The sequence below is a fragment of the Oryctolagus cuniculus genome, chromosome 10, assembly GCF_964237555.1.
Source record: "Oryctolagus cuniculus chromosome 10, mOryCun1.1, whole genome shotgun sequence".
Taxonomy (NCBI): Eukaryota; Metazoa; Chordata; class Mammalia; order Lagomorpha; family Leporidae; genus Oryctolagus; species Oryctolagus cuniculus.
The window spans coordinates 113,260,975-113,286,036 of record NC_091441.1 but is presented as its reverse complement, the minus strand read 5'-3'; the positions used below and the strand labels follow the sequence as shown (position 1 = coordinate 113,286,036).

General features: G+C 59.8%; 1 protein-coding gene across 4 annotated transcripts in view; it reads right to left on the bottom strand.

Moving 5' to 3' along the window:
• SLC6A6 (solute carrier family 6 member 6) overlaps nucleotides 1–25,062 on the bottom strand; it is a 70,007-nt gene that overhangs the window by 31,186 nt on the left and 13,759 nt on the right. The window contains exons 1-3 of one of the 4 annotated variants that reach the window (XR_517403.4): nucleotides 14,996–15,250; nucleotides 12,275–12,383; nucleotides 556–795 (exon numbers count right to left, since the gene is read on the bottom strand). Coding sequence is in view for 3 of the 4 variants with exons in the window: in XM_008260365.4 (XP_008258587.1) it covers nucleotides 556–795; nucleotides 12,275–12,293 (259 nt within the window). In the remaining variant the exon portion in view is untranslated. Of the gene's footprint in view, nucleotides 1–555; nucleotides 796–12,274; nucleotides 12,384–14,995; nucleotides 15,251–25,062 lie in introns of those variants that run through there. The other 3 variants (XM_008260365.4, XM_051851767.2, XM_051851766.2) reach the window with 3 other exon arrangements.

Below are 25,062 nucleotides of genomic sequence, written 5' to 3'. Positions count from 1 at the left end.
AAGGGACAGTCCCTGAGCAGCACTGCCCCAGTGTGGGTGGCACAGACGGGCCCCTGCAGAGGGCACCCTGGAGTAGGGCTCCCTGTCCTATCTCTTCAACGCCCCCTTGTTGCAAGAGCCAGAGTCCCCCTGAGCACCGCCTGACTGAATACCTGTAACAGGACAGGAAATGGAGGATTCCAGAAGAAATCCAAGGAAAAGCCCCCGCTCCAAGCTCAACCAGCTGAGGGATCAGCCCTGTCTTCCAGACTGCGTCCCCTACATTTGTTTCCTGGATACCCAGAAAAGCAAAGGCAACCGGGAGGAAGCCATAAAGTAGGGGGGCTGGGGGCCACAGAGAGGGGGCTCTACAAAGTGGGGTGTGGGCACACCTAAGGTTCCGCTGGTAGGGTGAAAACCAGACCAGAGGGCAGGCACCCACTGCAGGCAACCCCGCTGGACCCTGATGGAACACCAGCTCCCTGGCTAAGGAGAGGGGTGGCGGGACGGGGCAGGGTGTGGCTGGCTGCCGCAGCGGAGGACACGGGACACAGAGAGGCAGTGCCGCAGCCTCACCTCCACCGTTTTTGTAGCAGAGGTACGGGAACCGCCAGACATTGCCCAGACCCACGAAGCCGCCGGCCACAGACAGCACGAAGTCGATCTTGCTGGCCCACTTCTCCCTCTGCGGGGGCTTGCCCTCGGCCTCATCCTCGGGCCGTGTGCCCGGGCTCTTCCCCGGCGACGGCTTCAGGATGTCCTTGTGGAAGTCCTTCAGACACTGCAGCTTCTCCTTGGTGGCCATTTCCTCGCTCTCTGTGGGGCACAAAACAGACCCTAAAGACGTGCCATCATGAGGGGCCACCGGGGGTAGGCACTGAAGCCGCTCCCATTCCACCCACGCGCTGGCCTGTGGCAGGAGCCTGGCATCTCCCTGGCTTGTCCACATTGTCCAGAGTCATTCGGACCCCCCTAGAGGCCGGGGGATGGTGTGATCCAGGCTGAGGATGCCAGGACATTTGCAAAACCCACAACTGACAGGTTCCGTTCCCCATGCACCTGCTGAACAGAAACACCGAGTGACCCATGTCAGTCACCTGCACCCCAAGGCTCGCCCCATCTTTCACAAAAACCCAAAGCACTCCAGACAGTGCTAGGAGCCTTCCACAGGACACCCCTGCCTGCAGGTCCCAGAAGTTAAAAGACTACTTTCTAACATTGGATTTGTATGAAAAATGGCAGCCCCCATGGGACGAATACCCCAGCACGGAGCCCGGCGTAGGGAGTGCTGGTTTGCAGCCACGGATAGAAGGGATCGGGGGACGCAGTGGGAAGGGGCTCTCAGGCTGGAAGGGACCAAGGCCTGGGAAGCAGGCTCCACCACGCTATGCAGAACGGATGTCTGAGGGCTCTGTTTGCAATTTATTAAGCAGTCACATGTCTGCAGCAGAAAAAGTACGGCTTTGTACAGGGAGGATTATGCCCGAGTCCTCGTTAATCCCCTCTCCTCTTGCGGGCCCCTCCCCAGCCATTCTCCCGCTGCTCTGGCTCCAGGCCGCCTTCGCCCTCCAGCTCCCTGTTGGGCTCAGCCAGTGGGAGCCAAGAAGGCGAAATCTCCAAGCCTGCGGGGAGCAGCCCACTCCTCCTTGGACCTCAATCTGGCTGGGCTGCTTGGGGCAGGGTAGGGGTGGGCAATGCTGCAGCCAGCCAGGGCACAGCGTCTTTATTTTTGATTACCAAGATTGGTTTATTTATTTTGGAAATCAGAGAGAGAGACAGAGACAGAGAGAGATAGTGTTTCTACCCACTGGTTCACTCCCCAGAAAGCTGCAACGGCCAATGCTGGGCCATTCCGGTCTCCCACTGGGCCGTATTTGGTTCCTTCTCCCAGGCACGTTAACAAAGAGCTTGATGGGAAGTAGAGCAGCAGGGACTCAAGCCGGCGCCCTTATGGGATGCTGGTGCCACACGCAGAGGCTTCACCTGCTATACCACGACGCTGGCCACCTACAGCCCCTTCTCTCTATACTTCCTCGGGTGCCCTCTCCAATGCACTTTCTCCCCGTGGCAGCCACAGTGGACAGCACTGGCTATCAAAGAAAGGACAAGGGTGGCCAAGAGCATCCACAGCCCCAGCCCACAAGGCACCGACCAGAAGTCACGACTTAGTTCCCCACCTTCAGGGTTTGCTCACGACATGGCACAGCCACAGAGCCAGTGATCCTACCAGGCCCTCTTGGGGCCCTGCCTGCAGAACAAAAGGCACAGAAGCCAGGACAGCCGACTCGCAGCCCAGGACACGGTGCGCCGGTCTTCGATGACCCACACAGGCAGCCGTCACTGAAGCACCAAATGTCAGAGAAACGTGACCTCTGTGCACTCTTTGCAAACCGGGAGGTCAGGCCACACTACGTTCCTGCTCCTCTTAGCTCCCACTGGCAGCAGCAGGTGCGGATGTGCTTACCCCGGGCACACCCACGCCAGCTCACCACGGCTCTGAGGGTGCACCTGTGCGCCTGGCTCCAGGGGGCATCCCAGCCTGTCTTCTCACCGCCCAAGATGGCCTTGCTCCCAGACTTGCTTCCTTACTGCCTGACTCCCTCCTCAGTTTGAGGCCAGATTCCTGGGGACAAGGACCAGTCTGCTGTGTTCACAGCAGTGGGCCCAGAGCAAGCGCAGTCGGGTAGGTGGTTCCCAGAGTGGCACCTGGGCAGCTGCAAACCTCGGCTCTGAGTAAGTCACCAGCCAAGCCATGCGGCCATGAAGCTTCCCAAGCAGGTGATGCGTGGGTTGGGGAATGGACAGGGGTGTGCAGGCCCCAGCCCAACAGCCAGGCCCCCAGGGGTTGTGCTCCAAGGAGCAGAGGCACAAAAGCACAACAAAACCCCCATTTCCCTCACACCTCCTTCCTCCGCCTGGCTGGGGTGGGGGACCCCGATTGTTTCGCTATCTGGCGGCCAGCAGACCGAGCAAGGCTTCCGGCAGCCCCCGGAGTCCTTCCTCTGTCTGGAGGAGCATCCGCAGGCCTTTCTCCGCCTGCTCCCTTGGGGCAGGCGCGGGCCTGGCCCGTGGCTACTGTAAAAATAGCCCTGGCGGCCAGCATTGTTCCAGCCTTCTCTTGCACAGCCCGATGGTTATCTGAGCGGCCCATTGTGGGCAGCTGGGTGGGCACATAATTGGAGGATGTGGGACTCGACTCCCTTCTGGGGAAGGGGCTTCTGAGCGAAGATGGGCAGGGCAGGGGCTACGCCTGGATGCTCCCTGGACCTTAGGGCTGCAGACTGAAGGTGGGGTGGGGGCATGGCTCAGCCTCGGCTGCTGACTGTCGGTGACCACCTGGGCTCCAGTGGCTGGGACTGCCCCGCTAGGAGCGGGGTCTTCTTCCTGTGGCTGTCGAGAGCCCCAGCTCTGGCCTTTGAGCACTCAGACCCACTTGCTACCTTAGCACTAAGAACTCTCTAGAAACCAGGGGTTGGGGGCAACAGGGGTCACCTAAGGCCCCAGCTTATTCTCCAAGCTCTGGTTTCCTACATAATGAGGCTTCCAGCAACTTTCGCACTCAGGAGCCATCATCCTGTGGGGAGCAGGTGCCTGTCACGTGCCCGGTGTTGGGAGCCCCACTCCTCACTCCTCAGTGAATACGGGTGTCCTCCTCTGGCCCCATCAAGCCCTTCTCTCCACCTCTCCTACAGGTCGCACCTCTACACAGCCCCCCGCGGTCCTGCCTCTGCCCCACTTAGGGCTCACCCTGGCTCCCCTGCCATGGCCCACTGTCTGCCTACAGCCTCGTCCAGGCCTCAGACTCACTCATGCCTGATTGAGGTGGATGCAGATGCAGGGCCCCCTCACCCTGTCCCAGGGGCCTCATTCCAGGCCCCCCTGTGAGAGCCCCTCCCAGCCTGACCCAGTGATGCTGTTCTCACTGTATGGTCCTGGCCACCGCCCCCAGCTCCCCGTTGCCATGGCAACCGTGCCCTCGCCTGGGCACAAGCATCGGCCTCCTCACTAGTCCCCCTGCTGCTTCGCCACCCGCGTCCCATCTAGCAACTCACAAAGCGGAAACAGCTCGGGACACCCCATTTCCGACCCTCCTGTCACTCCCGCAGGCAAACGCGACCTCCTCACCAGCATGGCCCGGGCCGTCCAGGACACTGGCCACACACACCTGCTCTAGTACCCTCAGTCCTCAGGCCTGGCCGCCTCTGAACCTTCCTCCAGCCTCAGTTCCCAAAGCTGTCGGGTCCCTGTCAGCTGCCCAGGGCCTCTGCTCGCAGCCCGATGTCTGTGGGAATCTGAGAGCCACTTCCTGCTGGGTGATCTCAGCACATTACTCAACATCTCTGGTCCTCGGTGCCACCTGTAAACTGGGGGCAACTGTGTGAAGCTCCTGGAGGTGCCATGAGCATTCCACCAGTGGGGGGGGCATGGAAAGTGCCTGCAGTGCTGGGAGGTCCATGCCAAGTCCTCCCGAGCGGTGGCTTCTATTACTACTGTTACTGCCACTACTGTTGTGACCAGGTCCACCCTGACCTTGAAATGCATAAGGCCTCCATCCCACTTAGGGTGAGATCAGCAATGCCCAGACACACCAAGGGACGCTCTGAGGTCACTCAGTTGGCAGTAACAGGGACCATGATGTGGGGCCCAGACCCTCGGCTCTCGCTCTTGCCCAGCCCGACCTCAGCCACCACCTCTGCAGAGCTGCAGGCTACAGTCACCCCCAGTGCAGGCCAGCCCACGTGCAGAGCGCGCTCGGGACCGAGTCCCTATCCACAGACTTCCAGCAGCCGCTGCCCTGCAGCCCAGCGCTGTTTTCCTTGGCAGGGGGCCCAGGCTTATTCCGTAGCGGCCAAGATACAAGACTCCCTCTTTTAAGAGCTTCCTCTTGGGTTACTGGAGCTTTGATGGAGAGGCTCTAGGATGGAGCGTCCCTCCCAGCCCCGCCGAAAATGCTTTCCCTCTCTGTTCCAGGGGTGGCGGCCAGATACAACCGTGCCTGAGACCGACTTGCAAATCACCCTGGTCTATTTTGGCACACTTGCAGCCAGATTCAAACCCTTACCAGCGACGCCACAATTTCTAAGATATTCCTTTGGTCCCCTTTCTCTGCACCATAGCACTAGTTTCTTGAGCCCTTACCCTGTTGAGCTGTTGCTAAGCCTGCTCTCCTGTTCATTCCTCAAGCACCCTTGTCGTGGGAGAGACCGCTGGTTCATTTCCAGGTGAGGGGAGCCGACGCTGAAGCAGGGCAGTGCGTCGCCTGGCTGAGGCTGCACAGGGAGGAAGGAGACCGGGGCAGCACTGCCACCTTGGCCCTGCTAATGCCTAAGACACAGAGCACAGCTCATCAAGAGGAGGCCTCCACACTGCTGAGCCCGCAGGGACAGGACGGCAGTGGTACAGAGCCACATCCCACCTGCGTCCCCCAGCTGCCTCTCCAGCCCCCTGGCTTTCTGGTGTCTGAGTCCCAACCAACAGCGCCTTGAAGTGAGCTGCAGACCTGCCTCCCCTGGCATGTAGCACCTCATTCCAAGGCTTTGGGGAGCCCAAGCCCTTGGCTCTCTTCCCTGGACAAGCTGGCCAGAGGCTCGGGCGCTCCCTGCACCTGTCACCCTCCAGCAGCCTGCCTGGCCCTCCCCTGCAGCAGTTACGTCTTGTCAAAGAAGGCGGCAGCACCCTGCACACCTCTCCCTAGGAGAAAACAAAGACTGAAACGCTACTGGTGCTGACTTAGCTACCCAGGAGCTTCGGTCATTTTTGGCCAGAGTGCAGCTATTTGCCCAGTCCTCTCTGGCATGCCCTACCCCTCCCAAAGGGCCCAGGGCCCAGGAGGCCTTCTAGGCAAGCCCCTCTACTTGGCTGTAGTGGGGGTTGGGCAAGCAGCTCCCAGAATCCCAGAACAGAGGCAGGAGGCCACCTGGACGACACGCCCACTGTACAGCCCAGGAGAGGGAAACCTGAGGTCTAATGCCTCCAGCCCGCCTGGCCACTGTGGAGTCCTGCCCCTTCCTCGTCTGCTTGTCCTCTCCAGAGCCAGCCTTCTGGACATGCCAAGGCCAGGATGAAGCTATGTGGCCTGGTGTGCTTCAGCCTCCTCACTGTTGAAAAATTCGGGGTAAGAATAAGTCACCTTTGTGGAGCGCTGAGTGTGAGGCCTGGCACCTGTCAGGGAAGCGCCAAGTGCCAGCTTCTACTCAGGAAGACAGCTGATGCGACGTCGGGGGTTCAGGCTACCGCGTGCCAGGCGCCACACCCTGTGGGTTTAGAGGAAGGGTCAGGCAGCCCGCAGCCCAAGGCACAAAGATGAGGTCCTGGCTCCACCTCCAGCTTCTTGCCAACGTAGACCCTGGGAGGCGCTGGTGATGGCTCAAGCAGTCACATCCCTGTCACCCTTTTGAGAGGCCTGGATTGAGTTCCCGGCTCCCAGCTTGCACCCTGGGCTACCGCAGGCATCTGAGGAGGGAATCAGTGCCCAGGAGCTGTCTCCATGCCCCTCTCTCTGCCTCTCAAATAAGTAGATAAATACCTTTAAAAATCACTCCTTTTTTTGCCTATTTTAAAAATATTTTCATCTATCTGAAAGGCAGAGAGAGAGAGAAGGAATGATTATCTTCCATCTACTGGTTCACTCCCCAAATGCCCACAACAATCAGGAGCCGGGAACTCCGTCCAGGTCTCCCACATGGGTGGTGGAGGCCCACGCACTGGAGCCACCATCTGTCACCTGCTAGGGTGCCCGTCAGCCAGAAGCTGAATGTGAAATGGAGCAGCCAGAGCTCGGAACAGACATTCGGCTACGGAACGAGGAATCGCAAGGGTCAGTTTGACCCACAGGGCCACGGTGCCCACCCCAGTCAACGGTTTGTTTGAAAAAATAAAAAAGGAAAAAAGGGATGGGGGAGATGGGGGAACTAGGGGTCAAAAGACACAGAACTTCAGCTGCACATAAGGAAAAGTGCAAGAGCTCCATTGTGCACCACGATGACTACGGCTGACAACACACTGCACACCTGGGAGTTGTCCAGAGTGCATTTTAGACTCTCTCCCCCTCACACACAAAGCAAGCATGAGAGGCAAAGGTTAACTGCCTTGATTGAGCCATCCTACAGTGTCCCTTGAAACATCCACAGATGCAGCTTCTGTCCGTTAAAAAGGAAAAAGGAAAAGAAGGGCAGGCAGCTGCATTTATTGAGCACTGACTGCATGCGCATTTCCTTAGCAGCGCTCTAAGTGCTTCATGCATTTTCGCTTTTAATCCCCTCAGGGGGTGCTGTGGGGCATAGAGGGGAGAAGCCACTCGCTCAGGGCCACAGGGAGAGGGGAAAGCCACCTGAGCCATGACCAATGGCTCCGAAGTCCACGTTCTGAGCTCTGCAGCCGTCACGGGTCACCTGACCTCTTCACCAAGTGAAACGGCCTCTAGCGCCTTCAGAGAGCCGCAGGCCACTGGACGGGGCACAGATTAGGGAACTAGTCGAGCGCAAACGGGGAAGTGAGGGCCACGTGACAGAGGGCGCAGGGACGCGGGTCAGGGCACGGCAGTCCTGGGGACCAGGGAGCAGGCAGTGCCCAGGGCCACAAGGCCTGGGCCAGCGGAGGAAACCGCAGCCTTTCCCTAGCAAGCAGGGAGGCGGAGGGATCCAGACTCAGAGAGCAAGGCTGGGTCCCAGCACTGCGTGTGCCGCGGGTGGCCGCTAGGGGGCGTGGCAGAGCACCACTGCACACGCGGGTGCACAGCTGCTTTTGGAAGAGTAGAAATGAATCCAAGAAAGGCTTTCTTTCCCGCGTAAAGTAGTACACCTTCCAAAGCTGTCATCAGTGAACTGAGCCTCTCGGCTATTTCTGAGGAAAGTGTAACTCAAGCCAGAAGGCTGCACCGCCTGCAGGGCCCTTGGAGGCCTCAGGGCAGAGCCGGGACTGCGGCCACCGGGCAACTCCTCGTCTCCCACCATAGCAGACGCCGTGCGGTTTCCCGAGCGCACCTGAACTCCGTGCTGGAGACACACACGCACACACACACTTCCACACACAAGCAGAGGGAGCCGGCCTCGGCCCATGGCCAGGGAGTCCTCTTTGGTCAACACATTGCTCATGGGATGGGCTCATCTGGAGGTGCTGACCCGGCAGCCCAGGGCCCAAGGGCTGGAGCCGGTGAGGTCATCCAGGAAGCCCCACACAGTGCCGGGAAAGAGCAGAAACAATAACCGGCCATCTCCTGTCCTAGTGAAAGTGATTCTGTCTGTGGGATTGTTTCGGCCTCTCTGGGGACGGGGCTTGCTGTGACCTGGGGAGCAGATCTGTAGGGGACGTGCTCCCTCACCCCAAGTGCATCTGTGCAGGCCCCGCCCCGTCCCCGCTGACCCCACCTCTCCCAGCTACTGCTCCGCCCTCCACCCGCAGCAACAAGCCTCTGCCCAGGCTTTCAGAGCCTACCTCGCACGCGCCAGGCAGCAGAGGCTCAGAGAAGGGGACAGTACTGCACCTGGGAGGCACGGTGACCTCCGGGCGGGGAACTGCCCGGCCGCCAGGGTTCCTTAGCCTGTGGTCTTCACAAGGGACAGGGACAGAACTGGCCTCGGGGACACTGCCAGGGGTTGGGGAGACACGGAGCAGGTCTAACCTGCAGGCCCAGCCATCCTCCCATGCAGAAATGCAAGCAGCAGCATCTGGCCAAAAGCCCCAAAAATCAGATTCAGGCACAGAGAAGAAGCAAGCAAACAAAAACTCGGGGCAGCACTGTGGCACAGTGGGTACAGCCACAGCCTGCAGCACCGGCATCCCATGTGGGTGCTGGTTCGAGTCCTGGGTGCTCCTCTTCCAAGCCAGCTCTCTGCTGTGACCTGGGAAAGCAGCAGCAGATGGCCCGAGTCCTTGGGCCCCTGTGCCCATGTGGGAGACCCGGAAGAAGCTCCTGGCTCCTGATCGGTGCAGCTCTGGCCATTGTGGCCATCTGGGGAGTGAACCAACATATGGGAGACCTCTCTCTCTGCCTCTCTGTAAATTTGCCTTTCAAATAAACAAATAGGTCTTTCAAAAAAGAAAGAAAGCAAGGAAAGAAAGAAACCAAGGAGGACCCTGAGGCAGGAGGGCAGGGTCCTCCGGGTGGCAGGACCAGGCCGCAGACAGGAGAGTTGTGCCTCCTGCGAGGTGGGCAGCTGGGGCTCACACCAGGCAAGGCCCAAGCCAGCCACTGTATTAGGCTAAGGGCAACAGCTCAGAGCCCAACCTAGGTCCCACGGAAAGAGTCACTTCCCTTGGCCCCTCAGAGGTCAAGGGCAATGCAAAACCTGCCCTGCTGTGTGCCAGAGACAGCCCTAGGAACCAGAGGGAGTTAACATTCCAGGAGAGGAGACAGACACCCAGCAGATAAACGGAGCAGTATCTGCAGAAGACGACAGGTTCAACTCTCAGGGGAGTGTGGGCAGGCCCCGTGCAGGCACCGACTCGCTCACTTAGTCCTCAGCAGCCTGGATGAAGCAGGGAGGCCCAGAGAGCTGAAGCCCTGCTTGAGGTCACACAGCTGGCGTCCAGAGCCGGATGGACAGCCCTAGGGTGTGTGAGTTTTACACACACAGGGGCTGAGATCTGGGGGAGCAGCGCTGCAGAGAGGGCGCACTGGACGCAGCAGGCAGCCTGGTGTGTGGCAGAGGGCACAGCGGGAGGGCCCACAGGCCAGAGTCCAGGTTCATCTCTGACTTCGTGCCACCCCAGCGAGAGCTCGTTCCTTTGGCTGAAAGCCCCAGCTCGTCCCTGACCACGCAGCCGAGTCCTCCTTCCCAGTCTGCGAGGGCACGGAGGGCCGTGGTGGGTCCTCATCCCCAGTACAGGGAGCTGTCCAGCCTCATCAGATGCTCAGTGCCCAAGGGACCACCAAGGATGGGCGGCTGCAACCCCACCCTTTGGCCCAGCAGAAAATGTTCTCAGTCCCTTTCCTTCCTCCAGGAAAGCCGTGCTTTGAAAAGAACCGAGCACCTCCCCCTGGCCTGGAGCAACAGTGCCAGTTGTCATCAGATGCCCGCGGACCCCCACCTGCTATGCACCTGGCCCAGAGCCCCCCTGCAGGGGACACGAATCACCTTCCCACCCTCAAGGTGCTGCTGTGCAGAGGCAGGGAGGGGGAGCCAGCTTTGCAAGAGTAACACAGAAGTTCTCCTGCAGGTCCTCAGGTGCTGGTGTCTATTCAAAGGTGAGAGAGAGAAACCTCAAAGAGGATGTCCCGGGACGCCCACCTGGACACACGAAGCTCAGCCTCAAGAATTCTGTGCCAAACACCCAACGACAGGCTTCCAGCACCCTCGGTAACCAGAGCCGAGCCACGGGGCAGCCGTTTGGTGCAGCAGACACCACTTGGGACTCACGCATCCCGTATCAGTCTACAGACTCCAGCCACCTGCACACGTGCACCCTGGGAGGCAGCAGACGGGGCTCAGGTACCTGGGGCCCTGCCACCCACGTGGGCAACCAGGCTCAGCTTCCACCTGCCCAACCCGTGCTGTTGCAGGCATTTGGGGAGTCAACTAGCAAACAAAGATCTCTTTCTCTCTCACCTACTTACAAATAAATGGATAAATAAATGTAACCGAACACAGGCTGAGCCATGGGAGCAGGAAGTCGTGGTGTCTATCTCAGGCGCTCGAGGGCCTGAGTGCAGGACTGGTACAGGTCTCAGAGCTGGTGCTGCCATGGGTCCTGCACACACAGGGCTTCTGGGAAGCCTGGCTCCCGACCTGCGGGTCATCTGCCTTCGCTGGATGAGTTTTTGGGGGGTTGTTTTCCTGCTGTGTCGTGGCCTATCAGCTGCCTCTCTGCTCTGCTCTGGGGTGCGGGGAGTGGGGGGGGGGGAGGGTCCTGGGGAATGAGGCCGCTTCCTCCCCTCCCCCCACCGCCCGGGCCCTGGTGAGTCAGCAGCAACAGGCCGGGCAGTGACTCACCCAGCGACCAGGCTGCCACTGTTCCCCCACCACCCTGGCCCTCGCCGCCTGTGCCGGAAGTGGGGGTGGGGCAGGGTCAACCTGACCCCCGGGGAGGCTCTGCAGAACCCAGAATTACTTCTAGAGGCCACAAAAAAAAAAGAGGCCTCCCCAAAAAGAAAGGTTTGGTTGCCACTTCCTCAAACTTCCCCTTCTGGGCTGTATGAACCCCAAAGCGCTGATTAAAGCAACACATGCTGCCCCTCCCCCCCCGCACCATGGAGAACAGACGGGTCCTCGGTGACAAAGTCAGCTCCACGCCACTCAGAGCCGGGCCACTGCCAACCACGTCCACCAGGGCTCAGCTGTGTGTGCCAGCTCCCTGCAGCAAAGCCTGGGGCACCACGGTCACTTCTCTCCCTCGGCCTCAGTGTAGCCGTCTGTCGAGTGGGCACAAGGCCCCACCTGCGGGGGTGTGACACTGCCGGCTTGTGGATGTTGGCAAACAGCTGTGGCCTCAGCACCGTTCCTCCTGCCCAGCTCCACCCTCTGCGCATGCTCACTTAGAGGCGGCGTTCAACCACAGCCCGGGATGCAACAGCACGGGTGGTGACTGCCACACGGTCGGCCATGGGTGCCCCCTTTGCCTGGAGCACAGGGGCTCGTACCATGGACCTGGAAGCCCAGTTTCGGACACCCTCCAGCCCCTGGGGCTCGTGCAAGATCCTGCGCTCAGACCTTTGTCAAGCCGCCAGCCCGCAGCCAGGCACTCCCTCCCCCTGGGCCCTCCTCGTGCCCCACCCTGGCCAGGCCAGTGCCACCTACATCCCCTCACTGCCAGCCAGTTCTGCAACCGTCTGCCACCCGGGACAAGAGATCTGCTCCCTGTTGCCTGGGGCAAGGCGCAGCATCATCAGCGTTTGTCAGGAACACTTAGGGCTCAGGGGACACGCCGTGTGGGCACAAGTGGCCTGCACCCTGAGGGCTCCTCCACAAGGGCCGAGACAGACATGGTCAAGGTAGGCACTGCGGCATGCGTGGGCCCAGGACACCCTCCTGGCATCCAGGCACAGCTGCCCCTTGCTCTTGGAGAATGAACCCTGCACCTTTAGGAAGGCAATTTCCGCTCAGCGTCTCCAAGCATTTCCACAATGACCCTACTGAGTTTTCTGGGCCCCCTGGAGCCTTGCCAGGGGCACATGCACCTGTGAGCCCACTTTAGCGATGAGGAAACTGAGGCTCTGGCCCAGATCGATGGTGAGACTACGCCGAGCTCACGGGTGTGCCTCAGCGGTGGAGGATGGGCACAGGGAAGTTCCCTACCGCCCCAGCCCGATGGACTCCAGCGGGCGCCAGGCCCCGAAAAGAAGGCTCCGATTCCAAACCTGGGTAGACGGGGCTCATATCTAATTCTGTGAGGCTGGCAGGTGTTGGTGCAGCGGTGGCAGGAGCTTCTAGCTCTAAAGATGTTGCCTACCAGCAGCTACTGCTCGGTTGCAAGAGAAACGCAGCGTTAAAACCCACTCGCGGACTGGGGCGGGCTCCTCCTGCCTGGGGCTGCCTGCGTGCACAGACTGCCTAGCAGGGCAACCCCAGCGGTGTCAGCAGCCCCTGCGCCTTCGCCGTGGTCCCACTGAGGCCTTGGTGCCTGTCACTCAAGCCCAGAAGAGGCCCATCCCCTGCCTCTGCTCCCAACAGTGAGATTCTAGCAAACCCCAACTGCCCGCCACATAGGTCCTCCAGTGCTACCGTGGCTCCCTGCTGCCCAGAGCTTCTGCGTTCAGAACCCAAGGCTCACCATCCTCGTCTGCCCCATCTCCAGCCTCCGCGCCCCCTCGCTCTCTCCAGCGTCACCCCCTTCAGTTCTGGGCTTTGTCTGAGGGTTCTCTTTGGTGCAAGAGAGTCTCAGCCACCTCTCAGACCGGATCCAGTGCCACCTCCTCCCCACCCGACTCCAGCCTCCATCAGGCTGTGCTAGGCTGCGCTCCACAACCGTGCCATCTGGGACAAAGCTCAAAACTTTCCTTGGATAAACTGTTTCTCCATCATCTGTAAAACTGTCCACTGTTGACATCTACGGGCTCCAATGGATGCTCCCAAAACCCCACCTGGGCCTGAACAGTGTCAGCGACAGGCCCCAGGCGCAGACTCCTAGCCTACCCAGCCCCACTGGCTTGGAACCCTCCCGGCAGGGGCACAAGAATCCGTCCGGCCAGACCAGCTCCTGGGGTGGGGGCCCTAGGGGCCAGGTGGGGTCGGAAAGAGTGTTGGTGAACTGGGGCACACTCAGTCAAGGGCAAAACGAACTCAACCGATGGTGGCTGAGACAACAGTGTGGGTGTTCCCCGCCAGGCTGTGGCCCGGTAACCAACCACCTTGCGGAGCTGGCCGGAAGGCCTCCTGTTGCCACTGCTCCTACCGTGCCCCTGAGGGGTGGGCACTCTGGGCCCCGTTTTACTAATCAAGAAACTGAGACTCAGATGTGATGGAGCCCAAGGTGACCAAGTGCCCGGCGTGAGGCCTGTGCACCCTCAGCCAGCTTGCTAGAATACAAGGGGCTTCAGAAACCGAGGGCAGGGACAGCAGGGGTGTGGCCTGGGGCTTCCAGGGCTGGGCAGTCAAGAGGGGTCTGCTCCTGGGGCAGGGGGGAAGCAGGCCAGGGAAGCCTGGACTTGGCTCTGCACCCGAGCAAGGGGCAGCGTTAGGATGGCAGTGTCTCCAGGGACAGAAATGCGCTCCCGGGCATGTGGTCTGGGCCTTGGGGGAAAGGAATCACTTTCTGTTGGCAGTGGAGACAGCAGGCAGGGCCTCTCTAGCAGGGCACTAACGCCCACTCCCCAAGCCAAGGACCACGAGCAGCAAGGAGCACAGGAGACCTGGTGACCACGGCTTGACCAAGGCAGGGGTTGCCCCCTCTGGACTGATGCAGGTTCAGTTTCCCAATTGTCTGTTCCCACACAGGTGCACACACAGCACCCTCCCGCCTCTCCCCAGGGGAGGACACCTCTTTGAAATAGATTGGGGACAGGGCAGCCCTGGCTCGTGGGGCTGCTGAGAGATTAACTGGGCTCCTGCATCCAGGCTGCTCAGAACCGCACCTGGTACGGCAGGCTCTCACCAAGTTTAGCCATCAAAACTGATTGTTTGCCCTGATCCCAGTGACAGCCTGGGCGCTAAGGCCTGCTGAGCAGCTCCCGGGTGCCAGCTTGTCTCACAGGGCCAAGGGCAGGGCTCAACTGCGGGGCACCTGGTCCTGACATCCCCCACACCACCCTCACAGCCCCGTCTCCTCCTGGCTGCCCCTCCCAGGTCTCCTGGGCGCCAAGCCTGCTCCTCTGCAATGGACGGGACTGGGGGACTGACACAGGCTCCAGCTGAAGGTCCCTGGGCCCCCTCATGTTATTCAGTGTTGAGTGACAACAACTAAGTGCCTGGAGCCTGCACCCGGAAGAGGAGCTGAGGCCTGGGGAGGGAAGGGGTTGGTTTCCCAGGTGGCCAGGCTGCTGTGTGGCCCTGGGCAGCCTCCGCTTTCTCATCCACACAACCGTGGCTGATCATGGCACCGAGCTCACGGGGCACAGGGTGGTGTCTGGGGCTGACCCCTCAGCACAGGGCCAGGTGCACAGTGATGCACACAGCACAAACGCCTGTGCACGCTGGTGCCCTTGCTTGGGACAGCAGCCCACACCAGCCTGCTCCGCTGTAAGGCAACCCTGCCTTCCAATGGTACGGGCCTGCTTTTTTGGCCACTGAAGATGTTGTTTCTTTCACCTTGAGGTGAGGATAGCTGGTCACGTTTTTAACTCCCAAGAGGTGGGAAACAGGGCTCCCCCTTCCTCATCCCAAGTTTGCATTTTGAACTTGGACTAGGTTGTGAGACTCAACACCGTCCACGGGCCCAACATCCCTATCTCCCAGGTGGGTAAACTGAGGCCCATATGGAGACAGGATGGGAGCCTCAGCCTCCAATACCTCAGTCCCTTCGTGTGGATTCCCTAAGACAATCGGACTCCCGACTCCTTTGGGGAGCTCTCCCCAGCCCCGGAGGGTGCAGAGTCCCAGCCCCAGGGGAAGGCCAAGCTGAGCCCACCCACCCGGACACCTACCTCGGGTCAACTTAGGGGCTGATGGGTGCCGACCAGCAAGGACATGGGAGGAGGAGGTGGGAGAACAGAAGCTCCCATTGGTGGTCTGAGGGAGGCGCCCTGGGCAAGCAGCGCTCAGCAAGGGGAGCCATGCCCTCCCGTGGCTGGAGCCTGCGGAAGCCCTGCACACACGGGCCCCGGACTAGGATGCACCCAGGCGCTCCCGCACTGGGGCCCTGCGCCCGCCCCCTGCAGGCAGACTCCCCTGAACCTGGTCTCCCGGTAACGGCAGCTGCTGCTTACCTCACAGGGCGCGAGTCACAGAGGGGACCCAGGGAGGTTCCGGGAAAGGCCAGAGGCTCTCAAGCAGGCGGGACACAGGGGACAAGCAAGGGTGAGCTGGGTATGTACGCGCAGAAGCGGCCAGAGAGCGGGCAGAAGACACCTTCGCTTTGGGGCTCAGAACACCCGGTCATGAGGTCACAATGGCCCTTCCAGCACAGCAGCCCAGGGCGCCTGGAGACTGTGTTTTCCAGAAAAAGGCGGCCAAATACGAAGGCCCCTTGGCAGAAGGAAAGCCGGGGGGGGGGGGGCTCTTTATCACAGCTTGCGGCCCCGCTTGCTGCCCCTGGGACACCCCATGCTCTCAAGGCTGGTGCAGGCTGTAAAACCAACCTCCCATCTTATTCTTCCAATGTTTATTGTTATTTGAAAGGTGGTGTAACAAAGATGGATAGAGATACAGAGATAGACATAGGTAGAGACAGAGATGGAGACACGCACGCACACAAACAGACAGACAATATATTCTTCATTTGCTGGTTCACACCTCCAGTGCCTGCAACAGGCTAGGCTGAGCCAGGTACCAGGAACTCCCAACCCAGTCTCCCACATGGGTGGCAGGGACCCAAGTGACTCAGTCCCATCTGCTGCCTCCCAGGCAAACTAGCAGGAAGCTGGATTAGAGGCAGAGTAGCTGTCACTGGAACGGGCACTGCAATACTGGGATGTGGGTGTCCCCAGGGGCAGCTTAACTCACTGGACCACAACACCGGTGCGCTGACGGCAGTTCCCAGGCCCTGGAATACACACTCGACTCTTCCCCATCCTCAAATGCCACCTCCTCTGGGAAGCCTTTCTTGGCCAGCTCCTACCCAGAAAACAGATCATTCTGCATTTGTAGTTCAGCCTTTATTCCTCAGAGGTCACAGGGCCAGGACTCGGGTGGTGGCAGGGGGTGGGGTGGGGGGTGTTTGTTGCCATGGCAACCTTTGGTTCTCCTAATTCCAACCGTTTGGCCTCACTGAAGTGACAGTTTCAGTTTACATCAGGTGTCTGGCACTGTGCTGGGCCCTTGCTGTACCTCCCGCCCACAGCCACACTTTCATCAGGCTCAGCACCACTCTTCCCTAAACCACTTCCACTGGCTGTGGCCAGTGAAAGGTAACGAGACGTCACAGCACCACAACGTCTGATGGGACACAGGCACACCCAGTACCTGGAGCACGTGCAGAACCCTTCCATAGCACAGCCCAGAGCCGGCCCCCGGCTCTGTGGACAATGCATGCTGATGCACATTTTTCCAGTCCTTTCTAACCCCTGCTGAGACGAAGCCTCTCACACCACTGTGCAGGGGCCTGTGCTGTGGCACAGCAAGTCAGGCCGCTGCCTGCGATGCTGGCATCACGAATCAGAGTGCCAGTTCAAATCACGGCTGCTCTGCTTCCCATCTAGCTTCCCGCTAATGTACCTGGGAAGCAGCAGAAGACGGGCAGTCCAAGTATCTGGGCTCCTGCACCCACACAGGAAACACAAGCAGCTCCGGCTGCTGCATCCATTCGGGGAATGAGCCAGCAAATCAAAGACTCTCTTTGTCTCTACCTCTATCCGTAACTCTGTCTTTCAAATAACTATTTTTAAAAATTGCATTACCTTTAAAAAATAAATATCTATTTATTTATTTTAAAGGCAGAGAGAAAGAGAGACAGAGAGAGAGAGAAGAGAGGAAAAAGAGAACACAAAGAAATCTTCCACCCGCTGGTTCACTGGTCAAATGGCCATAACGGCAGGGGCTGGTTGGGCCGAAGCCAGGAGCTTCATCCAGGTTTCCCACACGGGTGCAGGAACCCAAGGACTCGGGCCATTCTCTGCTTTCCCAGGTGCATTAGCAGGGAGCTGGATCGGAAGTGGAACAACCAGGATGCTGGCAGTGCAGGTGGTTCCTTAATTGGCTGTGCCACAGCACCGGCCCCCAGCAAATGAACCTTCTAACCATTCACACTCAGCCCGGCCAGAGCAATCAGACAGCTGACCTCTAAGCAGTGGGGGCTCCTTATCCTGAATGACAAGAGGAAGGAACAGAACCAGGGGTTGTCTTCCAGCCTGCACCCTGGGATTTTTGTTTGTTTGTTTGTTTTTTGACAGGCAGAGTGGACAGTGAGAGAGACAAAGAGAAAGGTCTTCCTTTGCCATTGGTTCACCCTCCAATGGCCGCTGTGGCCGGTGCACTGCGGCCGGCGCACCGTGCTGATCTGATAGCAGGAGCCAGGTGCTTCTCCTGGTCTCCCATGGGGTGCAGGACCCAAGGACCTGGGCCATCCTCCACTGCACTCCCGGGCCACAGCAGAGAGCTGGCCTGGAAGAGGGGCAACCGGGATAGACTCTGGCACCCCGACCGGGACTAGAACCCAGTGTGCCGGCGCCACAAGGCGGAGGATTAGCCTATTGAGCCGTGGCGCCGGCTCTGGGATTTTTATAAATGGTGGTTTCAACAAAAACTACTTATTTGAAAAGCAAAGTGACAGAGAGAGAAATCTTCCATCTGCTGGTTCACTTTCAAAATGCCTGTGACAGCTGATGCTGGCCGGGCCAAAGCCAGGAGCCTGGAACTCTGCTGGGGTTTCCTGCACAGGTGGCAGAGACTCAAGTACTCGGGCTGCTTCTCCAGGCACATCAGCAGGACACTGGACGGGAATCAGAGCAGCCAGGACTAGAACCGGTGCTCTGCCAGGGAATGCGGGTATCCCCACTCCCACCCTGCACACTCTGCTTTTGGAAATTCAATGGTTGTCCGCCGTGCTGTCAGTCACTGAGACCCTCCTGCAGGGTGTCCCACCCACGGCAGCCCAGGCCTAATCCTCTTATTCACCCTGTGGACGGCCCTGAGCTATCTGAAAACGTCTCCTTTTCCTCCTTGGGTGCAAGGCTACATGAGATTTAGGCCAGCACTATAAATAGCAGGGAAATCCGGCCTTTTTAATTGACTCATCTATTTCCTTGGTCGGTCAGTTCCTGCTGACCCCCAGATGGCCGGGTTCCACAGGACTCTGCCCGACCATGGCTGCTGGCCTCCCCACTGCTGCCATCTCAGCTCTTCGGTACCTGCCTGCCAGGCTCTGCTCTCCAGGGATGCCTGCCTGGTCCCATCTTGGCCTCTGCAGTGCCACTTGGAAGATTCTATGTGGAACCTGATACCGCCACTTGCCAGCTCCCAGTGTTGACCTCAGGAAGGTGACTTCTCCCTGGGGGCCTCAGTTGCATCATCTGTAAAATGGGCCATCTCGAATGACACAACGGAAGATATGAGGAAGTGCCTGGGTGCACAATGGCCTTTGCTCTTGGGAGAAACAGGACACCCCATGCCCGCTGCCCAACACAGATCACCCCATATATTTGCTTGTTCAGTGAACACCAGCCAGGCCCCTTCTGGGCCCTGGGCAGCACACACACACCCCCAGGCTGCAGAGCCGATGTGCAGGACAACACCAGCGAAGCTGTTTCTGCCTCCGGTGTCCAGAGCTGCTTTGGGTGGCAATGCCGTCCCCTCCCAAGGCACTTCACATGCTCCCAAGTCCATGTGGGCCAGCAAACTGGGTCAGAGAGCTCCCTGGAGCAGGTTCCCCCTGGGACACAGGCAGCGCCCGCGACTCCCACACCATGTTTCGGTAAGGGCAGCCCCCGTTTCTCTGCCTGAGCACCAGTCAGTCGTCAGAACAACAAAACAACCATCACTACCAGTCAGGGGCTGCTGGAACCATCACAAAAGGACTTGGGGCTCCGGAGCAGCATCACAAGGAGAAACCGAGACCACCCGGGGCCGGCTCAAATGCCGGCATCCCACGTTGGAGCACTTGGTTCCCACACCCACCGGCGGCTCCCGGCTAACACAGACCCCAGGAGGCAGCAGGAAAGGCTCACGTCCTTGGCTCCCCGCCCCCCACGTGGGAGACCTGGATGGAATTCCTGGCTCCTGGCTCTACCTGCCCCAGCCTCAACTATTCCAGGCAGTTAAGGAGTGAACCAGTGGGTGCACTCTCTCTCTCTCTGTCACTCTGCCTTTCAAGTAAATAAACTCATCTGGGGAGTGAACCAGTGACGGCAGTACTCCCCCACCCTCTCCCTCATGTAAAAATTTACTGGAAGACCAGCCGCTGGGCATAGCACTAGACCCCCTGTACTGCTCCTCCCCCACCCCCCACTCCAGCCTTCACGTTGCTTCCCTTCCTATCCTGCGCCCACCTGGCACACCTCTATCCCTTCAGACTCCCAAGAGCTTTCTTTGAACCTTCTGTGCCCAGGGCATCCTGCAAGGCCCCGTGGTGGGCACCTGATTTTCTGCAGCCGGGCAGTTCCCAGGCTGGAGAGAAGACCCCTGGCTCCAGCCCCAGGGGCCCAGCCGGGGTGAGCCAAGGGCCAGTCCATGGCCATGGACGACTGAATGATCAGACTTTGAATTCTTAATTTCACGACACTGTCAGATTTCCCCAAACTTCCCCTGACATCAAATGCAGCCACCCAGGCCTCTCATCAGCTCAGCACTGGCTGGAAAGAGTTTCCAGATGCAAAACGTCACAGATCAGAAAGGCCAAGGGGAGACAAAAGGACTCTACCCCGGGCTGGGGGTGGCACGCAGGGCCCTCTCCCAGGAGACACCCCACAAGCCCGGCCCTCAGCCACAGGGCCCCCAGGCTGGACCCTACAGTTGGCCCTGAGAAGGGGTATGTAGGGTGAGACGTCACTTGGTGTCTGGATTACATCTTTCTTGAAAGTATTATTTTGACCTTAAGACATCTTATCAAGAAGGATCCGTACCAGGTTTCTTCTCAACACCAGACTGCTTTCTCCGACCTGTGCCGACTACCATGAGGGATCCTAGGCCCCATTTTACAGACAGGACAACCGAGGCACAACCAGGGAGCAGCAGCGAGGGCCAGTCTCCACAGGGCCACAGGAGGAATGGTGGTTGGGACAGGAGCAGAGGCCTGGGATCTCAAGGTGCTGTGTGACTCGGGGCAGTTCACCACACCTCTCTGAGCCTGGGGAGCAGGGATAACGGGCAGGTGGAGACGAGAGGCTCAGGAGGACTAGGAGGCGGTCACAGTGCCAACCTGCTTCCCCTGCCACTCTGCGGCCCTGGTGCCACACACATCTAAGTACCAGTTTGTAGGTCCTTTGTGTCCCTTCTCCCCTACCCTGCCTTATTCCCCCACTGCATCCCCCCACCCAGCAACACCCCTGGAACAAGATGGGTGCTCAGGGGGTGGCTGTGGGGGTGCAGCACGCTAAGCCCCCATTTACAACATCCATATCCTGTATCAGAGCACTGGTTCAAGTCCCGGCTGCTCCACTTCCAGCCCAGCTCCCTGCTGATGGCCTGGGAAAGCAACAGAAGATGGCCCAAGTGCTTGGGCCCCTGCACTGAGCCCAGTCCCTCACTGAGCTGGAGGGCAGTGTGGACCGGCCCTGGCGAGTCCTGGAGCTACCAGATGAGGAGGCCAGGGGAGGGCAAGGGGGGCTGCCCACAAGGCCCTGTGGTGGGAACTGCCACACAGTAGCAGCCACTTTACAGAACAGAGCCCTCGGCCCAGGGGCTGGAGCCCCTCACGCCATGGCACCATCTGCAAGGAGTTCCTGGCTCCTGGCTTCGGCCTGATCTAGCCTCAACTATTTCAGGCCGTGAGAGAGTGAACCAGCAGATGGACGCTCTGTCACTCTGCCTTTCAAATAAATAAATAAAAACTTTTTTTGAAAGTATTCAGCATTTACCAAATGAAGACTCAGTTCGCCTGCATAGGAGAGCATCGCAGCGGATGAGGTCTTGGATGGACAAATCCACGGGACAGCGGTGGAAGGGACAGAGCAGGGTGACGAGCCTGGGCCCCAAGCCCCGCGGTCCTGCCTCCCCCTGCAAGGCCCTGGAGCCTTGCCCGGTGCCTCTCCCAGCCGCCTGCATCACATCAGAAGTGGCTGGGGCGCATCCACCAGCCCACGTCCCTGCTGCCTGCATGGGGAGGTGAGGCGGAAGATGAGGGCCAGGGCTGGGAGCAGGGGCTGTGGCCCCCACAGGCAGCTCTCTACTGCTTCCAGCTACGCGATGCTCAGACGTGGGCGCGTGGCTCCCCCGGAGCCATGTGCGGTTTGTCTGGAGTCCTATTTCCAGGGGCGCCCTGTGATTATCGGGCAGCCCCATCCACAGGGTCCTGAGAGACCCCACATAGGGGACTCAGGAGATGCGGCGTCAAATGCTCCGACTGCCTGGCGCGGAAAGCTGAGCACAGGAGCACACGCGCGGCTTCCACGGGCACCTCCCTCCCTCACTCCCAGCCAGGCGAGGCCTCTCGCCCGCTGGCTGCACACACCTGTCACACACCTCCGGGCACGTGTCCGTCACTGAGGAGCCCCCTTCTCCCATCCTGCTCCCTTGGCAGCAGTGCCAGCCGATCACAGCTTCGTGTCCACCAGACGTCCTCATCAGCACCCGGGAACTCACTGGGGGTGAAGGTCGGGCAGGCAGCACGCCCAGCACAAGGTGGGCGGGCAGGGCAGCGGAAGCTCACAGGACGAGGGGGTCCAGAAAACCTAGGAAGCCCAGCCCCTCGCTGAGCCACGGCAGCAGGATCAAGGAGGGGGCATTTGGAGTGCAGTGTGGACCGGCCCCGGCGAGTCCTGGGGCTCCCGGATGAGGAGGCCAGGGGAGGGCAAGGGAGGCCGCCCACAAGGCCCCGCGGTGGGATCTGCCACACAGTAGCAGCCAGCATCTGTGTTTTCGTCTACTTTACAGAAATGAGCCCTCAGCTCAGAGACTGGAGCCACTCACGCCATGGCACCATCCGGGCACCGCTGCCCTGAGCCGTGCCCCCACCTCCCCCAGAGTGCCCTGGGAAGCCAGCTCATTCGAACCTGGGGGCCACCCGCAGCCCCTGAGGGGTCCTGCTTGATCTCCAGACTGGACGAGAAAAAACAGGGGGTGTCACAGTGGCAGCTCTGGTCTCTGAAAGGCCTTTGCAGTTTGGGGTACGCCCTCTCAAGAAATCCCGAGCTGACCCCTGCCGGGGCTGAGGCCCCAGAGCCATTTCTGCCCAAGACCTGGTGTTGGCGCCCCAGGTGAGGCCAGGAGGGGCGGCTGCCGCCTGGAGACCGGAGCCAAAGGCATGGGCTCAAACCCAGGCTCCCCGTCCTGATCCAGGGCTACTCCTGAATTCGTCACCGCTGAGTCCCAATTTTCCCACCCACAACAGGCGGACGATGATCGGCACCGCAGCAGGGGACAGAGGCCTTTTCTACCAAGGGCCAGGTGGCCATTTCTGACATCAGTCCTGGGCCGCACAGAACTGTCAACTTAAAATCAGCCTGCGGCAGGCACTGTGCTGTACCAGGTGAATCCACTACCTGCAGTGCGAGCATCGCATATGGGCACCGGTTCCAGTCCCGGCTGCTCCACTTCCTATCCAGGTCCCTGTTCATCATGTGCCTGGGAACGCAACAGAAGATGGCCCAGGTACTTGGACCCTTGCACTCATGTGCACCTCCAAGCTCCTGGCTTTGGCCTGGCCCAGCTCCGGCTGCACTTGGGGAGTGAACCAACAGATGGTAGACACCTCCCCCCGCCCCGCCCCGTAAGTCCATCTTACAAGTAAATCTTTAAAAAAAAAAAAAAAAAAAGAGCCTGCTACAATTGACTGAATTCTAAGCCCCGCCTGCGGCTGCCAGGACAAAACCAGAACAAATGATTTCGCAGGCCTCGTACAGACCGTGGGCCAGGTCTCCCCACCCCCGCCTTCCACGATCATCTCAGCACTAAAGGTAGAAAAACTCTGGGACAAGGGCCAAAGCCTGCAAGTGCTGAGTACCGTCTGTATACTGAGGAGCCCAAAGCCACTGCGGTAGCCTCAGCAGAGAGAAGAGCAGCAGCCACGAATGAGCAAGCGGCCGCGGTGGGACCCGCACTGCACCAAGAACGAGAGAACTTCGGTAGCCTCCCTCCCCCCATCCTCACCACACCCATTCTGACAGGAGCCCCTGGGGCCCAGAGAGGTCATGCGCCCAGGGTCACACAGCAGGGAGAAGCAGAGCAAGGTTCCCGCCTCAGTCATTCGACACCTGACGGCCCTGCGACCCACACAGCCCCTCTCCCCATTCGGGGTGCAAGTGGGGCCCCTGGTTTTCAGCCTGGGAGTCTGGTGCGTAATCATGGCCAGTACAATGCACCCGGTTTCCCTGGTCTTTCCCACACAAGGACACTGGCAGCCTGGGGGTGCTCTCAGGGGAGTGGCCACCCACGTCAGGGTGCCCCTGGGGGCCCATGTCAGGAACAAGCGCCTGTTGTCTCCAGCACAGTTGTTGACCCGGCCAAGGCGTCAGGATGCCCAGGCAAAGTTGTCGGCAGTGCTCAGCTCAGCCAGGGGAGGAAGTGCTGGGGAGTGGTGGCCCAGCCCTGAGCCTGAACAGCCCCAGCCGCCCGGGAAACTGTGCACTTCACGTGCTGTGTGTTTTGCAATTAAGGAGGGAGAGAAAAACACAGGACAGTCATCACCAAGCAGCTTCCGCGAAAGGGAAGCTGTGCGCAGCCAATTACCCAAGCCAATGACCGTGCACGGTGGGGGTGCACATGCCCCACAGCCCGTGCACACAGCCACACCTGCCCATCTGTGCCCCATCCCTGAGCACTTGGCTTAGGGGATCCAAGACCCAGAGCAAAGCCCAGATATGTGCCACCGGGGGGAACCACTGAAAACCAGTATCTACTCCCCAAGACGGTTTCCAAGGCACCGTGAACATGATGTGGAGAAGCCTTGTTCTCTCCCCTGCTCAACCCCTGCAGGACGGCCCCAGGTGGCACCCGGCACTGCACGAGTCTGCTGGCCTCACGTACCCAGCCCCTCCCCGCCCATGGGCATTCCCAGTTGGGAGGAGGCCTCACGTGACACCTCAGGACGGGCAGGGGAGGGGCCCATCAGGAGCCCCCTCTCTCCTGTGATGTAACCCTGTGCACCCACGAGGGCTGCTGATTTTCAGACTCGGTCCCTTCAGCTGCGGGTAGTGGGTGTGCCTGACACCTATGAGGGCTTCACAACCCCCTGCGATTACACAGTGGAGATGTCACCCCCTCATCTGGCAACTACCATCTATCAAGGCCTCCCCTGGGTGCTGTTGCTGTGCCATTTTACAGGTCGGAAAGCTGACGCTCAGCACCATTCACCGACTTTGCCAAGAGCTGCAGGGGCCGGAGCCCAGATGAGAGCGGAGCAGGCACTGCCTGACTGCCCAGCTCCACGGACCCCAACCCCAGGTCCCCATCAGGGGTTCTTTGACTCGGATCAGCACTTAAGGTTCCCCTGAATGACATCATTCACACACTCCAATCATCCCCTTTCCCAGATGGAACCCAGAAGCCCGGAGGCCCCAAGCTAGCACTGAGCAAGGAGGGACTCACACCAGGGAGTGGTCACATGCCACAGGGGACAACACCTGTGTCTCCAAGCCACACTGCCTGTACTGCCGAGGGACCGAAGGATACTGCAAGAAGCAGCTAAGAGGGCTGCCTGGAGGAGGCATCAGACTGGAGGGCTAACTGGCCCCTCACCCAAGACACTCTCTGAAAGCAGAGCTCACATTCCGGCTCCCCAGAAGGCACCTTCTGGCTTCCCAGCTGCCTCTGGCTACTCATTAACCAGCAGGAAGTCCTCAGAGAGGGGGAGGGGCTGGACTTGGAGCCTGCTCCCAGCCTGGGGGCTGTGGCCCCAGGGTCAGGTCAGCAGGGTTGAAGTCCTTCCTTGGGAGCAGCTGGGCCCCTCCCCTGCCTCAGTTTC